The 17537-nt window shown below is 33.6% G+C and overlaps 1 protein-coding gene across 1 annotated transcript; it reads left to right on the top strand.

Annotated features, from left to right (window-relative positions):
• The first annotated feature begins 124 nt into the window (after positions 1 to 124).
• On the top strand, positions 125 to 13142 carry LOC123668925 (mediator of RNA polymerase II transcription subunit 15). Its single transcript, XM_045602619.1, has 11 exons — positions 125 to 213; positions 2061 to 2200; positions 4527 to 5174; positions 5971 to 6159; positions 8239 to 8368; positions 8684 to 8862; positions 9647 to 9813; positions 11053 to 11174; positions 11520 to 11625; positions 12258 to 12553; positions 13028 to 13142. The coding sequence occupies exons 1-11, from the start codon at positions 128 to 130 to the stop codon at positions 13140 to 13142; spliced, it is 2178 nt and encodes a 725-aa protein (XP_045458575.1). The 5' UTR covers positions 125 to 127.
• Positions 13143 to 17537: the final 4395 nt, after the last annotated feature.

The following is a 17537-nucleotide window of genomic DNA, read 5'->3' as shown; positions in this document are numbered from 1 at the left end:
AAATTAATGATCAATCATCAAATATTGTGCGTCGCTTTCGTGAACGTAGCTCTACCATAAAAATAATACTAATTTGTTGATTGATAAGTGTTGTAATTCATTTATAACACACAGGTTCCTTGTTATCATGGATAATTTAAAGTTTAACGCGATGGGTTCCGACGACAATAACTGGCGAACCCAAAGTGTTAGACAAACGGTTGTATCAAAGATGTAAGTACTGTTTCACATTCATACAGATCTTTGTATCATTCATTAACATCTTTAACTTATTGTTTTATCTAGCAAAGTAAGTCAATTATATGATGCTGCGACAATGTGGTTATTTGTGTTATTTCTTTCAATAGTATGGATTTAATCATGTATTATTTGAATATACAACAAATCATAAATTAAAATATAATAATATTGTATAAACTAAAATGTATTTTGTACATATCAAATCAACATTACACCCGATTAAGATTTATTTTCAACGAGAGATACGAGAATTAGTTTGATAATCTGCATTGATTCTTTCTTTCTATTTTAATTGTAAAACTAGTTGCTTGGCGCCTTTTTATGCCAATTTCTGCTTCAAATATCTTACACGAAAATTAACATTCATTTAAAAATTTGTGTATTACAGTTTGGTCAATTTTAAAATATTACATCTCATATTTTTATGTAAGAAATTAAGGAACATTGTATTATCAAAGAATTTCCATAGGAAGGCATTCTTTATGTTATAGGTGTAAGCTTTTGCAGTTATCTTTCTTGTACAAATTTTATAATAATGTCAAATTAAATCCAATTATTTGTTGTATGGCTTTTAGATGTATGTATCAGTTAGACAAATAATGTGGCATAAAGAAGTCACCCTGAAAAGATTGTTTGGTGAGGTTTAGAATCCAAACTTAATAAAACACACACAGACATTACTTATAAGTTGTGTTAATTTCATTTCTAATTCTTGTAGACAAAATAATATCTACATAATTACTCATTATACGCATATATACAAATTATAATATTAGGATAAGCACATAATCAATTCACAACTTAATTTTATTACTTTTACTAGTAATAATGTCATTGATTTTCCTCAATTATTGAAATCTATCAATTCTAAAGCTTTTTACTCCATACAAGTGTTCATAAGCTTTTATCTTTCCCACTACATAAGACCCTTAAGCTGATCCTTGGTTTGTATGTATGTATGTACGTACATGTTCATGTAAGTGTATATTTAGTCAAGTAAACATGTATTTTATATTATTAATTCACTTCACCACCATGTGTAGACTAATAGAGAACTCTTATAGAGATAAGTTTGCCCTTGCCAATTTTCTTTGTAAATATGATTTATTCTTGTTCCTATTTTAGGTGCAATAAAGAATATTTACATATATAAATTCTTTATTAACCAGAATATTCAAACTATATATCAAGACTAGCTGACCCTGCAAAACGCAACTACCCGATATGCACACAAAATTTTATAATACATTAATAACCCTCTTACCCCCCCCCCCCCCTATAACTTAGGGGTATGAAAAATAGATGTTGTTCGATTCTCAGACCTACCCGATATGCACACAAAATTTCATGAGAATCGGTCAAGTGGTTTCAGAAGTTGCAGAAACCCGTCAAGGAGTTTAACTACAAACACCGCGACACGAGAATTTTATATATTAGATTATCTGATTTGAGTAATTGCAATGATAGTGTTAATAGTTTTAAAACAAAAACATTACTGTATCTGTGTGTGTGTACAATCTGTTTTAGTAAAGTATTTTATGTAATATTTGCAACATTAATACTATTAGGTATACCTAACTGACGACGCGTTGGCGCAGCGGTCATAGCACTGGCTGTTGCACTGGCAGTCGTGGGTTCGCTTCCCGCTCACTACAGACATTTGTATCGGCTATATAGATGTTTGTCGTGGTCTGGGCATTGTCCTTGTATATTGTGTGTTTCCAGACCCCCATACAGGAGAAAATCCTACTGGGGGCCGTTGATTGTGAAGTGTTTAACTTGGTTAAGAACAATGAATGAACATTATCTCTTAATTATAGTGAAGAGGTCATCCAGAGGTCGGGTATGCAGGTTGCTCGAAACAGCAGTGAAATGGAGAATCATGTCTTCATGAAAGCGAAGAATCGTGAAGAGTACATGAACATGGTTGCCAAGCTCATCTTGCATGTTAGGGAAATGTGTAAGTATAATAGTTTAAGTTGTTTTTTAGTTTGATTGATTGATTGTATCAGCTTGTAGCTCAGTGTGTGCTGTGTGGCTACGGCACTAAAGAATTTAGCCACCCCCTCTCTTCCCGTGGGTGTCGTAAGAGGCGACTAAGGGATAACAAGGTACCAATAACAATCACCTCGAAACTTAAGAAGCCGACCGATGGCGGAATAACCATCAAACTGCTGGCTTTGAAATACACAGGCCGAAGACGGGCAGCAGCGTCTTCGGTGCGACAAAGCCAGTACTGCGGTCACCAACCCGCCTGCCCAGCGTGGTGACTATGGGCAAAACACATGAGTTCACGTTATTTTTGGCGTAAACTTGTGGAGGCCTATGTCCAGCAGTGGACTGTATAGGCTGTAATGATGATGATGATCAGCTTGTAACATCCCACTGCTGGGCATAGACATCTTTCTCTATCTAGGAAAATGTCTAAGGTCTATTCACCCTGCAGCTTCACTGTAGATTAGTGGATATATTCTCTACTACGTTTAGCAATTGTCATAAGGTGTGTATGATAAGAATTGGGGCCAGACCATAAGAACCGACATCCAGATTTGACAGAAATATTTGTACAAACACAAATATACACCCTACGCATAAATCGAACACGTGGCTGCCTCTGTTTAGTCACCTACAAGCACAATTCATACCAGAGTGTTTATTTTGAATTAAGTAAATTGTTTAAGCCAACAAAATTCTAAGAAAATATTTCTAGGGTTGTCTCCAGCTGATGTAAGCAAAATACATAAAGTCATTAATAATTTGAATAATAAGATGTTAGGTTTACGGAGCTACTAGTAAAGCTATAAAATACCTAAAGATCGCCGATGAGCTTAACTGCGGCTATGGACAACCAAAAATATATTTTGAACTCAAGTTAGACACTCACCTCAGGTGGGTTGACAATTTTGACTCCATAAAATCAAGAATATATTCTCTTATGCACAACGAAATATCTCATGTTATCCTACTCTTGAGGGTGTGTTGAACTATTTACGACTGCTTAGTAAAACTTATATTCATTAATTTATCAGAAACTGGAAAAACTATACAATACAGCTTAAATTATGACCAACAGACACATGTATGCAATTCTTGCAATTTAGTTAAAAAAATATTAGGTAAAACCATTTTTTAATCACAAATTTTATTAAAAATATCAGTTCCATAAAATATACTAACACGTCGTAACGATCTCTGCATACCCTACATATACAAGTTATTGGAAAATGAACCTAATTTACGAGAAAGCAGAACTATCTAACAAGCTATCTAATAAGTATACAAGAAATTGATGCTCTTTAAAAATTTGAAAATCAATTAAAGCGTTACATGTTTTTATTTAAAAGTACGTAATAAAGGTAATACGTAATAAAACAAGTGTCTATAAAAATAAATAAATAGAAAGATATGTAAATATTTATAAAATACTCAATAATGGAAGTCCTACAATTTAATAAAAAGCCCGACACTTTAATTCTTATTCCACTTGAATAAGTGTCATTTCTAGACGAAATGCGATGATTGCGCTTTATATCGGATGTAAACAACGTCTATTTTTTATTTCTATTTTAACGCGAGGGTACTTGCTCAATTAGCCGGAGACAACATCGTAATTTTTTTTTTCAAATACCCTCACAAGTCTATATCTACGCTCGTTGTATTTTCATAGTTTTAAAAAGTGTAATTTTTGTGCTAAAAAAATCTAAAACATACAAATATGGATATAGGAAAAATATTGTTTGGTATTTTAAAACGTAATGATATTATTATATCTATACAAACAACAAAATTGGAGTGTCTGTTTGTAATATTAAAAGCTTTTTACTGAATGCATATGGATATATAACACGCTATATAATATACCAAAATATCATTTTTTACAATTTATGTCTTTGTGGCTAATCTCTGAAATGGCTGGATCGGTTTTGACGGCAGTTTCACTGGCAGATAGCCGATGTAATAAGGAGTAACTTAGGACACTTTTATTTTAGAAATTTATTTATTTTTTAACTGTGAACTTAACAATAAATTTTTTGTTAAAGTCCACGCAGACGAAGTCGAGGGCACAGCTAGTTTATATATAAAAATATATCGATGCCTAACAGCCAAAAAGGGTTCAGCGACATTTTTTGACAAACTGAGTATATAGTTGTATATATAGTTGTATTCGATTCTAACTATATATATAACTCAGTTTCTCAAAAAATGTCGCTTAACCCTTTTTGGCTGTTAGGCATCGATATATAGCTGTAATATAAATTATCTCTAAGATGATAATTATTTTTTAGCGCAACCAAAACAAAACCAAGTTGCACCTAACATGCAAGGTCCGAATCAAACTCAGCCGGGTCCCAGTAACCAAGTCCAAGCTCAGCAAGTTCCAACACCTCAAGGACCCAACAGCCAGCCCGGTATGGCTACAGACCCTATTAATGCATTACAGAACATGGCCACACAGGGTACAAGGAACCAAATGATGACTATGGGCCAGGGGCAGATGCAACAAGGGGTGTTAGGTCCCAATCCGGGCATGGCTGGAATGCAGGGGCAGATGAGCCAACAGGGTCCGATTGTATCTCAAGGTCCACAAGCTCAAACAGCGACAAATTTGTTGCAAACATTAAATCAAAGACCACAGATTAATATGCAGCTGCAAAATAAACTTGGCATGGTCGCTAATCAGGGACAAATGGGTGCTAACATGGTCGGGGGGATGGGAATGGGAAATACCCTGGGTAGTCAGCTACAGAACCAGCTGAGTGCCTCCGGGATGCAGGGGCAGATGATCTCAAACATGTCAATGTCTAATACAATGCAAGTTCCGATGTCCGGAGCTAACACCATGGTGGGGCAGATGCAGTGTAATCAAGTCGTCGGAGGCATGGGCGGTCAAATGCCCCCTAATCAAATTCAAGGACAAATACCGAACCAAATGGGTAAGTACTTGATATTTATCACTTGTCGTATGTTTAAATGATGTTCAAAAGTTTATGTGACTAGTAACTGTAGCTTTATTTTATTTTAACTTAATTTTGCATAGTAATTTCCACTTATTAAGCTTAGTCATTTTTATTCATATTATTTAATGTATTTTAAAAATCAGTTATTAGATATCTTTAGGATTTCCGTGTCACTCCAAAATTGGAACAAGTGCAAAACAATTTTTTTCAAGTGTAGTCCAAACACATATAACATTGCATTGCCCATATCTTGGACACTGACAACTTTTCTGCTTTTTTTCTATTTCAATTATCTTCATAGATCTTTAATGAATTCTAGAATACTTTAAATCAATTTACCATATATAAATAATTTCAAGGGGTGTAGTATGTAGTATTTTATTACATGTAATTCAATCAATAACTACTAAAGTAACAATACAGCACTTCTTAGCTGGCTTTATGATATTACCGCCACCTCACCGCCATAGGTTAGTTGGAAAAGATCTCTTTTAGAGATAAATCTGCCTGTACACACAAACATTTCAACATAATGTATTTTATTATTTTGTTCCAAAACTAGTTATTTCCAATAAATACATAACATAATTCAAAAATGCACAGATATTGCATACATAGAATTAAAAAAAAAACCTTCCCCTCAAAATGTACACTACAGAACATAAAATATACATTATACAAAATTACAAGCCAAAGTTCTTTTTAGTTTTGACCATTTTACCACAACAGTGCAATAAAGAATATGTACCTATATAATATTTTTGATTTATAGTTGGAACCCCATGCATGGGCAGTAACCAGCTAGTCAATATGAACATGCTACAAATGCATCGTAATCCTGGCAAGGAGGTGATGGGAGCGGGGTACGCTCCCCGTCCACCTCACAATCAGTTCTTAAGACAGAGTCCATCACCGTCCGCTTCATCACCCAACATGCCCGGACCGAGTCCAGTCTCTATGGGTGAGTTTTAATCTTATTTAAATAATTATATGAAATATTTAAATATGTTGCTAAATGTAAATATTCAAGAATAGCTTGACCAATTTGGCTATTTTTTTTTAAATATATATCTATGCTGATCCCGGTAATGTTACTCCCATATGTTACTGCCAAACGGATTGGGACACCATTGTCACGTAGATATATAAAAGTAAGTTTAGTAAGTCTGAAAATAGTATACAGCCTATTCTCAGACCTACCAAATGTGCAAAAAAAATTATACTAATCAGAAACGAAATTTTTATATATTAAAATGTACCTGTAATGTATTACCTAATAAAAGATAATAGAAATACTTGTAAAATTTCAGAAAACATTACGATTATTACGATTTCGCGTATTTCAGTTTGGGAAACGTCTTGGAAGCTAGTAATTTGAATAAAAAATATATCTCTTGTAACTTATCACCATTAATAAAAACAGAAACTAATTTACTATCTCGAAAATAGGTTTCTGATTAATTTTTCTAATTAGTGATGATGATGATGAGTGATGAAATAGAATTGTATTTCCAAGCTTTAATTAATAATAAACATTCTAATGAAATGTAAATATGCAAAGCATCTAAATAAAGAAATAAGTCATGGTCGTTACAATAGATAAAGATGTGGGAAAATGTCTGAGTAATATTTCTAATTACCCATTAGTGTAATTTGTTTATGACTACTGATAATAAATTTTAAATAAATAAAAAATTATTTATTTAGAAAAAACGTTTACATACATGATACCGTTGTTGGGACATCCTTTTAAGTAAGTGTTTTACCTGTGTCAGGATGTCCCGCTCTTCCATATTCATACTTATAAAATAAAAAATTTAACATTATCATAATTCAATCACAAAAGACAAAAAAAAAGAATTTATTTATGCATGTTTCTGTTCATATTTATTGATATAGACAATCGAATCAGGAGTAATAATAATAAGGTTTTCCCTGTATGCTATAGGTTAGTTTAGGGGATATAGTTTAGGGGATTTCAAGCGAGTGTACAAACAGACATCTTTTCCCTAAAAGCCGGCAATATACATCCGCCTCATCTCTATTCCATATATTTTTGGGCACTCTTTGAAACGCAATCTTTTTGTGTCACTATCCCTGTAAGAATATCCATCAAATCGATCAAAATCATCAAATTTTTTATTGGATTAAAAATTGTTTTGACATTTTATGCATTATCAATAAAATAAACAATTATTTATTTTAAATAAATTATTTAGAACATTTCATTTATAATAAAACATATATAAATCTATACTAATATTATAGAGGTAAAGTTTCTAATTTTGTTTTGGCTGTTTATTCACTCTTTCGAAGCTTAAAAATGAAGACTACTTGATGATAAAAAAAATTATATTTAAAATTTTTACACGGGAAGATATTTTATTTTCGTATGAAATTTTTTTATTGCGTTTTTTTTTAAATTTATGTTATTGTTCTTTATTTTGAAAACAAACGATATTACAGTAAGTAGTAGTGTATAAAATAAGAAACAAAAAATATAGATAGTAACATTTTTTGTTTGAACCAAAAACATTTTCCGAGATTACAATAGATTTAATAACAGAGTCAATAAGAGATGGTTAACATTAATAATTTAATAAAAAAAAAAAATAAGAAAAATTAGAAACATAATTACAAATAAATATTTAACTTTGACTAGTTAATATTGTCATTGAGTTATATCATTTATATAAAAAGACATCAATCATTACATACATATAAGATTTTAAATTAACATGATTATTATTCTAAATTGGGATATTTCATTCTGCGAAGCTCGATATCTCGACATTTACTTTTTTTTTATATATAATCAGGTCGGCAAACAAGCGTACGACTGACCTGATGGTAAGCCATTATCGTAGCCTATAGATTACCTGCAACACCAGAAGCATTGCAAGCGTATTGCCGACCTTCCCCCAATCCCTCCCTGGGACTCTGGTGAGCTTACTCACGACATGAACACAACACTGCTTGAAAGCAGTGTTATTTAGCTATGATCTTAGTAATATTAATTTTGCATTTTTGTCAAATGCAGGTGGTGGGGTGTTAAGTGGGGCGCTGTCGTCCCCCCTCTCCGGTCTGGGTGGGTTGGGAGCTTGCAGCGGCGGTAGTCCTTCGCCTTCAGCCAGCCACCATCTTGGACACCATCCACCGACACAGCAACGGTAATAATTTTTTTCTTTTATGTATGAATCGAACCCGCAAACCGCCGAGGCGTAGGCGCCTACACGCACCAATATACACAGCGGTTGTTAAAATAAAGTTATGGCTATTAAATTGTTATGTATTATTCTCTAATGTTTACGCGACTTTCTTTTATTATAATGAAACAACTTTTTCGGACTCCGAATGACTCAACAGTCCTCCCGTGACCGTGGTTGCTGTAAAGTATCTGAAATGCCAGGCATCTAAAAAATAAAACAATAAACCGCTATAAAATGCGAAAAATTTGTTTCGAAATTGCGATGGTATTGTTGCAGAGTGAATTTGGGCATGGTGGCGTCACCGTCGTCCCTGAACACGCCCGCGGGGGCGGGCGGCGCGGGCGGCGCGTCCCCGGGCGGCGAGGACGCCGCCTACCGCGAGAAGGTCCGCCAGCTGTCCAAATACATCGAGCCGCTTCGGAGGATGGTCATGCGTATGGTCAGCGAGGGTGAAAGTAAGCCGTTTCCCATATAACTATCTCCCCATAATGGGCTAAAGTCTCGCCTCTAGAGTTTTGGCTAATGTTCGAGGATATCTTCCGGAAAATGTAGGTTTTTAATGTTTTGCTCTCATGCCTAAATTGCTGTCATAATTTCAGTATTCAGTAGCACCTTTATTTATCACAAATGAACAATAATTGTGTTTTTAGTTCAACACTGACGCATTAGATTTAAATTCTATTCTAATTTTTATATTCCAAGTTTACTGCATTACACATACCTCCAATAACATTTTTAAAATACTTAAAATTGTGTTTGCAGGCAAACGAAAAAAACCGACTCCAATTATATCGACAAGTAATACAAAGTAGGTAGATGTAAAAATAGTCAAATAAATACGCATTATCAAAGATTACTCCAAAAGTTGTAATCAGATCTCGATAAAATTTAAATGTGACCACATGATAAACATCAGCTTTCGATTAAATTAAAAATCATTAAAATCGGTACACCCAGCAAAAAGTTATGCAGATTTTCAAAAGTTTCTCTCGATTTCCTTGGGATCCCTTCATCAGATCCTAGTTTCCTTATCATGGTACCACACCGGGAAAATCTTCTTTCCAACAAAAAAAGAATTATCAAAATCGGTTCATACACGACGAAGTTATCCCCGAACATACATAAATATATATATACAGTCGAATTGAGTAACCTCCTCCTTTTTTGAAGTCGGTTAAAAATATTACATAAAAAAGAGGTCATTAACCTTCAGTAATAACCTTATACTTTTTGTAACAGATGTGGAAAAACTGACCAAAATGAAAAATCTTTTGGACATTCTGTCTAACCCGAACAAAAGGATGCCTCTAGAAACTTTGATCAAGTGCGAGGTGGTGCTGGAAAAGCTCGATTTTAAGCGAAGCGAAGGCGTTGGGTTGGGACTGGGGCTACCCACTACTGGCAAGGTATGGCAGAATTTATAAGCAAAACCATTTTTGACCTATTTAATCATCATACAAAGGTAGTGATTAACATTCTAATTTAATTATATTCGTAGGTAGCTTCACTTTTAATTATATATACTGATTATAACAAATATTATTTTAATTTTTAAATTTACAATTATATTTAAAAAAGATTTTATTTTTATTTTGATTTTGTTTTTCGATACTGTTATCTAATGTTTACGCAAAATTCACTCATTATAATGAAACAACTTTTTCGGATTTTATCGCGGGTTATTAGGTTCTTTACATGCCGACGTTTCGGATACTTTACTTGCTGTAAATAGTCGGGAGGACTGAAGTGTCAGACCCCTATATATGTACATCAATGTTTTAATTAGTCATCTCTACGTAGTAAACCGCGACCGCGTTTGAATTTTAGGTTTAAACAAAAAATCTTAAGAAGATACCAAATCCGATGCTAAGAAGATACCAAAATTTGGAAGATGAGTTTACAACTTACTGTGATAGGCACCCATAAAACTGTTATTTACGTTATGGCACTTTATTACTTTATACTCGAAGTTAACAAAAAAATCAAAATAAAAAAATTGCAATATGCAAGTAATCTTCAAAAGCACTTTTTATAATAAAACTAGCTGACCTCGCAAACGTTGTTTTGCCATATATTTTATTAATCTTCTCAATCGACCCCCCCCCCCTCTATAACTTGGGGGAATGAAAAATAGATGTTGTTTGATTCTTAAGACCGATATGCACACAAAATTTCATGTGAATCGGTCAAGCCGTTTCGGAGGGGTTTAACTACAAACAACGCGACACGAGAATTTTATATATTAGATAAGATGCCCTTTAGAGCAGTTTGTAGTAACCCCCGCTTTCTGCTCTGGGGTTTGTGTGTTCAATTCCCACCCCGAGTTTGGGCGTAATATATATTTATTTATATATGTTTTATTTATATGTGTTTAGTGAAAAAAATATATATATGTAGCGATACCAGTCGGCTGTTACCTAGGCTGCTATAACACAAGAATTTTCCTTAGAAGAAAGTTTCTTTTACTTTAGGATCAGATGATTGTGGGTGTATGTTGTACATATTTATTATTTAAAAATCATACTCATTTTTACTTAAGCAGTAAACGTGAAGCTACCACCGATTCTGAATGTGAATTCTAGAGGGAAAAATCAGTAAGAAACTCATCAGTTACTCTTTCAAACGTGTGTATCTTTTTCCATTAGGAGCAAATCTTCAATCCACTACTGGAAGTGGTGAACAATTGTCTGATGTCGCCCTTGGCCAACCACACCCTGAAACGTACCTTTGGTTCTACCCTCAACGCTTTGAATGGGCCTGAAATCAAGTAAGATATGATAATTTTCGTTCTACGGGACCTACCGTTATCTTTTGGAAATTCCTAAGTTTTAAAACAGACAAGATATGATACAATGTTGCCTGTTATTGTCCCACTACTGGGCAACGACAGGGATTACACTTTGATCCGCTACGCTACTCAACTTTGGGTTTTCTAATAACTTTCCTGCTTCAAGTAACAATTGTACAGAAGCAGAGCAAACGTTTTAAAAGTGGACGAAACCACGTGTAACATACCATATTGTAATGAAACTTATACACATATATAATATAATAATTGATTACCTCATGCTGTTTTAACTTTTGTATTTATATAGTTGATAATTTTTTCTAGGAATTTACCACCACCACCTCAGAAAATTCCAAAGATGGATGAGCCAAATCTGGAAATTCCTGATGTATTGCAAGGTGAAATTGCACGATTAGATTCAAGGTTTAAGGTAAGAGAAAATATTTATTTCTTTTAATTGCTTGACTGAAATAAAATTACTTTCTAAGCGTCTTAGGACTCCTAAAAAAATATATTATTTACTGTTCCAATTTTTTTAGTTTACTCCTGTCTAGTAGGTCTGGAGGGACTGGAGGTTGGCTTAAGCATATTCTTAACAAAGGTTATGCCCCATAGGTCGTTTATTCACGTCAGTAGACTGTAATTCTTATTTGAGTATACACTCATTAGTAATTATACCGCTGGTACAGTCACCTGACTACAATGAGTTGAGGCCATTCGCCTTAAACAGGCAGTGGCTGGATATATGTACAGATAAGGTGTACAATAAAAGCGTGTATAAGGTATAGGTATTGGCACAGAAATTGAGCGTGCAGTACTCGGACACGGTCACAGGACAGGATCGCTTTACGCATCGTGAAAGGTCACAAACAGAAAATAGTTTCGTTTAGTACAGAAATAAAAATAAATAAAACGTGAAAGTATTTATTGCTCTTTAATTAATTACCTGGATCTATATCCATAAAATAGGTTAAAAGTCAGCAGTCACCGGTGATGATAATTATAAAAAAGCATTCGAGAGATGTCCAGTTCAATCAAGTGTCTCGTGCGCCCGGCGTGCAGGTGTCGCTGGAGACGATGCAGCTGTCGGGCGGCGGCGGCGCCATCTCGCTCATCGCGCAGCTGGACGACGTGCGGCTGCCGTGCGTGCCCGCCGTGCACGTGGCCGTGCCGCGCGACTACCCGCGCGCCGCGCCCTCCCGCCTGCGCCCGCGCTCCAGCGGCGGCGCCCCGCACGCCAGCGCCCCGCACGGCAGCGCCCCGCACGGCGGCGCCCCGCACGCTGCGCCCAACGCCTCCACGTCGAGCGACTGCTTCCTCGCGAGGGTGGAAAAAGCTATGGACGCACGCTGCGCGCGGTCAGTGATACACTAATTACTTATTTTTTAATACTACTAATGTGGCAAGCGTACACGCCGTACTTGTTCGCGTCCAGTGACTGTTTCCTCGCGGGGTCGGAAGATAAAATAGTAATATATAATTCTCGTATGTTATATACTTAGATTACTTTGTTGCGCTTGTTTGAACGCATACTACCAAATAAAAAATAAAAAAAACTACTTGGTACTCTTAACTGTTATTCAAAATAAGTAATACATTTATTCTTCACCTATTCTACTCTTACGCATTCTAGCCAAAGCAATACCTGCTGCGACACGAACACTACATCATGGGTGGTCATCTTTTAGGCACAATATGAAATATTCACCCTTCTCTTTTGCCCCTCTACGCTTTGAATTTTCAAATCAGACTAACATATCAGTGTGTTGATTTATTTATGTAAACAGTTTCAATTAATTATAATTTTAACGTAATAATTTATCAATCGACAGGTTACCGAAGAGCTGCTCCGTGGGTCAACTCTTGGATGCGTGGGAGATGAGCGTGAGGCAGGCTTGCGCCCCTAGCCCCGTCGCCTACGCTCCCGTGCCAGCCCTAGGCCTTTAAACCGCTACTTAAAGGCTCACACTTACCCCCCAAAGAGACCCTCGTCTATCATATTGTACGCCATGCTTAGGTAAAAGGCAGTATTGTATAGATATCATACGATCACGATTAAGCCTGTAACATCCCACTGCTGGACAAAGGGCTCTTTCTTAATGTAAGACAAGGTTTGGAGTGAGTTAATCCACCAAGCTACTCCACTGTGCGTTGGCGGTTAATAATAATATTGGAATCTGAGAAAATTGAGTGCAAAGTATTGTATTTGTTTGAACTAAATTTATATTATGGACCCGGCAGACATTGGTCTGCCCAGAATAGCAGCTAGAAAATTTGATTATGGAAGATTAGGACATTCGAAGGATTTGGAGAGAAAAACCTGCTGACTCTTTGGGAGACTTTATTTACTAGCACTAGATCCAACACAAAGGACTAGGTTCAAACACTAAGCACTAACGATGTCCTAAGTCGTAGCCACTGTCGTAGGTTTCGCTGGTACCACTCTTCATCACTAGTTTTCACTTTGGAGTCGCCTCGAAGATCGCTCAAACTGAACTGAACTCGCTCGCCTCCTTGCTGCTATTTATATCGGCCGAGACGAGGCCCAGACCATTCTGGAAAGTTCGCGCAGGTTTTCGAGACTATACTTCTATATAGTTCCACAGTAGTTCCTCTAACGCCATCTAGTATTGAGTAGAGAGTTTCATGCGGTCTCTGTCTTTGTGTGGTTTCAATGGTTGCCGCTAGATGGCGCTAGTTTCTGTGTGTGTTCGTAACAATATTAACATAGGTAACTATGTTAAAATTGTTATCATAAAAGCAATGTATTACTGTCAAAATTTTACTAAAGCAGTGAAAAACGGTTACTGCCTTTCATATAAGCACTGCAGTGTATGTTTCAAGTCATCTCGACGCACTGTATGTGTGTAAGTAGTTTTTATGTGTGTGTGTGTGAGGCGTGTGTCATAATGAGTCCTCAGATGGTTGCTTGCCGTCGTCCGAACTACACGTGTTCACACGTTGTGCAAGTACAGTAAATAATAATAATAATAATTCTTATTTTGACATGTACATAATTATTATTGTTTGAAAGTGGGTAGACCAGAAAAGTATGTTAAATAATTATCAAGTTTTAAAACAAAAAAAGATTTTTTTTTAATTCTGAGTCTTCTAACGCACACACTGGTAATGTATATGTAAAATCGATCGTCGAAGTGGTTTGAAGTATCTATACATAAAAGTCATACGAGAACATTAAACTATGTGTCAAGTGATTCTCGCTGGCCTATTAGTACGTATGTAACATGTTACTCATTTTCTAGAAACAGCGGATGTAAGTTAAAATTATGCAATCGTGTAATTATCGCAAGATCAACATATCTGTGTTACGCGATACTGCAATTGCTGATCCCTCGCTAATTGTCAAATATATTGTCCATTTAAAATAGTATTTTCTAGTGGTTGTATTTGACATTTAGCAAACGATCAGCCAGATTATAGCAAAATGTTTATTTTATCGCATACGCGTACTCCTATTGTCGAGGTTAAAACTCGATACCGCCTATTTCATGAAAATAACAAAACTATTATATTATTTTTACGATTATATAGTTTAGTTCGCTGTAAGCGAACTGTGAACAAATAAACTCGAACGTCACAGGCTGTTTGAGAACTTGTGCCGCCTCCGACTTTTTTATTCCTCTTAGGTCTATGACTAGTTCAAAGACAAGATAAGTTAAAATAGGACCATAGCGTATAGTATAAGGTTTAATATCGTTTATAATGTTGATGAAGTATAAAAACTTAAAAAAAAAGTTTTATAATCCTAATTGTTTTTTTTTTTTTAATATTTCGACAGTTGCATTTAAATTGACATCTTTGACATGTGGACGAAATATTTGAGATGATTGTCAATTTATTTTAAGTGAGTTTTTTGTATTTTATTGAAAAGCAGCATTTCACTAAAATGTTTAGGCTATAATAAAGAATATATAGTCAATAAAAATCCTCTTTTCAATTATTTAGTATATTTCGTGTATCAGAGGACCTAGATTAAGAAGTTATATTTAAGAAAATTTAGCTATAATTAAAGCAATAAATAGTTAAAGTATTATATCTAGGAATTAATGATTTATTTTTAATCTGTAATTATTTACTTATAAATTACGTTTTTTTATTCAATTTTGGTTAAAAACATACAATCAACTAATTTGTGACTCTTTCGAATGTTACCTTTAAAAAATTAATAAGAATATTCTTAACTGTTTATTTAAATTGTTAATGTTTCAATAATTTTTTTTTTCTCAAAAATAGGCAAAAGTTTATCTACCTAAAACTGTTCCAAAGTTGATTTTATAAAGTAGGGTAGTTAAGGAATATTCTCAGCATTTTGCACTCGAATGTATACGTACTATGTTTATACCACAATAGGTTAGCAACAAAATTGTATTTTAATTTTTTTTTTTCTTCTTTTTTGATATTTTGGTTTTGTACGTATAAAATCATTAAAATAAATTCAAAAGATCTCTATGTCTGTTAATCATTAGGAAAGATATTATCAAATTTTATAATATCGTAGATTTTGATGAGATGTTTGGATGATAAATTTAATGATAAGGTTGTGTGGAGCTAGCTTAATGTTATAATTTTGTTAAGAGTTGTTGTTTTAGATCGTTTTTATTTTAATAGTTTTTGTAGAAAGTATAAAAAAAAAAAATTTAAAAAAATTCTTCATAGCAACGTTAGAGAAATATTTGTAAAGAATTTTGGTTTTATAATTTTTTATATTTTTGTGCAAATCTTTTGAAATCAATTATATCTTATTTAAAATTAATGTTCATTAAATAAAATTAAGTCTAAACACAAACATTCAGAATTTCTAAGTTGTCACAATTATAAAACATTTAGTTGACAAATACTTGTTTGTGAAATGTCAAGAAAAAAATTGTTTGCTTTTTATTCCTACAATTTTTTGTTACATTTCTGACACCCTTTTAAATGAATATTGACACTGAATAGCTTGAAAGACTTCGAAAAATAGTACATTACATAAATACAAGTAGGCAATAAAAGAATAATAAGTTTTTTTGCTGGTGTGATATTTGTCTGTGATAATTTAGTAAAATTTCGACAAACATTCAAAGCGTTAGTTGTGAAATCTGTATTTATCACCAATGTATTATTAAAAAAAAAAAAAAAAATAGAAACGAAATAAATAAAAATACTCAAATTGAAAAAAAAAGTTAAAACCATTAGTTAAATTAATATTGAATGAAATTATTTTTTAAATTAAATTTTAAAAATATTGTTTTTTCGTTTATTTGGCCTTTTTAATCAAAATCGAGTACACCTTTAATGTATTAGCCTCTAACTATGTTGTTTAAATAAGCTAACTTAACAAGGATTAAATATTGAGAAGATTTTGTTGACCGTCTTCCAGTCACCGAGCTTTTAGAAGCAATGACAATATTATAATTAATATGACAATAGACAAATACTCAAATATTAAATATGTCAGTAATTATGTAGTTGGTAAATATTTTTTTTATCGTTTACTCTGTTTTATTATAATCGTCTAAATTATAAAACAATATGACTTCTAGATAAATATGTAGATGTCTATTACATTAATCAATTCGAATTTTAATTTACATCATCTGATAATATATTATTTATAATTTGTGTATTTCTATTTTGTTTGCGTTTCCTTGTCACATATTTATTAGAATAACGGAATTAATATCTATTGGTTTTGTATCATAAAAGCAAAGTGCACGGATCAGAGGCAGTCAGGCCTATTTTACCATTTACAGAAATTAATTAATGATACATTAAAAATGTGATAGATAAGGGCTAGTCGAACAGTTGGACTAGTCAAAATGCAAGATAAAAAAATCGGCTGTGTTTTTTTTATCGAGTTTCACTCATCCTTTGTTACCGATATTAAAAGTAATATTCTGTCTTCCCTACAATATGATGTTAGCACAAAAACTCGTTAACACTGCCTATTAAGTGTCATTAAACTATATCCAATATTTTTCGTAGTTTGAGGAATAAAGCTATATAAAAAAAATATTTACTAGTAAGTATTATAAGGTTGTAGTAATATTTTCTCTCGAACTTTCGATATTCTAATTGTAATTTACACATAAGAGTATAAATGATATAAGATAAGTATAGAATGTCGCGTATTTGATTATTTTCTTCAGCGAAAACCTGAAATATAGTTTGTAACATTTTAATAAAATATGTTTAAATTGTAAATGTGTTTGTATTTTAAGTAAAAAAAGAACGACGACATCGATGGTTTTAATTTAAGACTGTAGACTTGAAATATATTAAATTTATTGGAAAAAAATAATAATAAAGGTATAAGTTACATCGGCAACTGTTAAGATAAGT

The sequence above is a fragment of the Melitaea cinxia genome, chromosome 3 (assembly GCF_905220565.1).
Source record: "Melitaea cinxia chromosome 3, ilMelCinx1.1, whole genome shotgun sequence".
NCBI classification, from domain to species: Eukaryota; Metazoa; Arthropoda; class Insecta; order Lepidoptera; family Nymphalidae; genus Melitaea; species Melitaea cinxia.
This window is presented reverse-complemented; position numbering and strand designations above follow the sequence as displayed.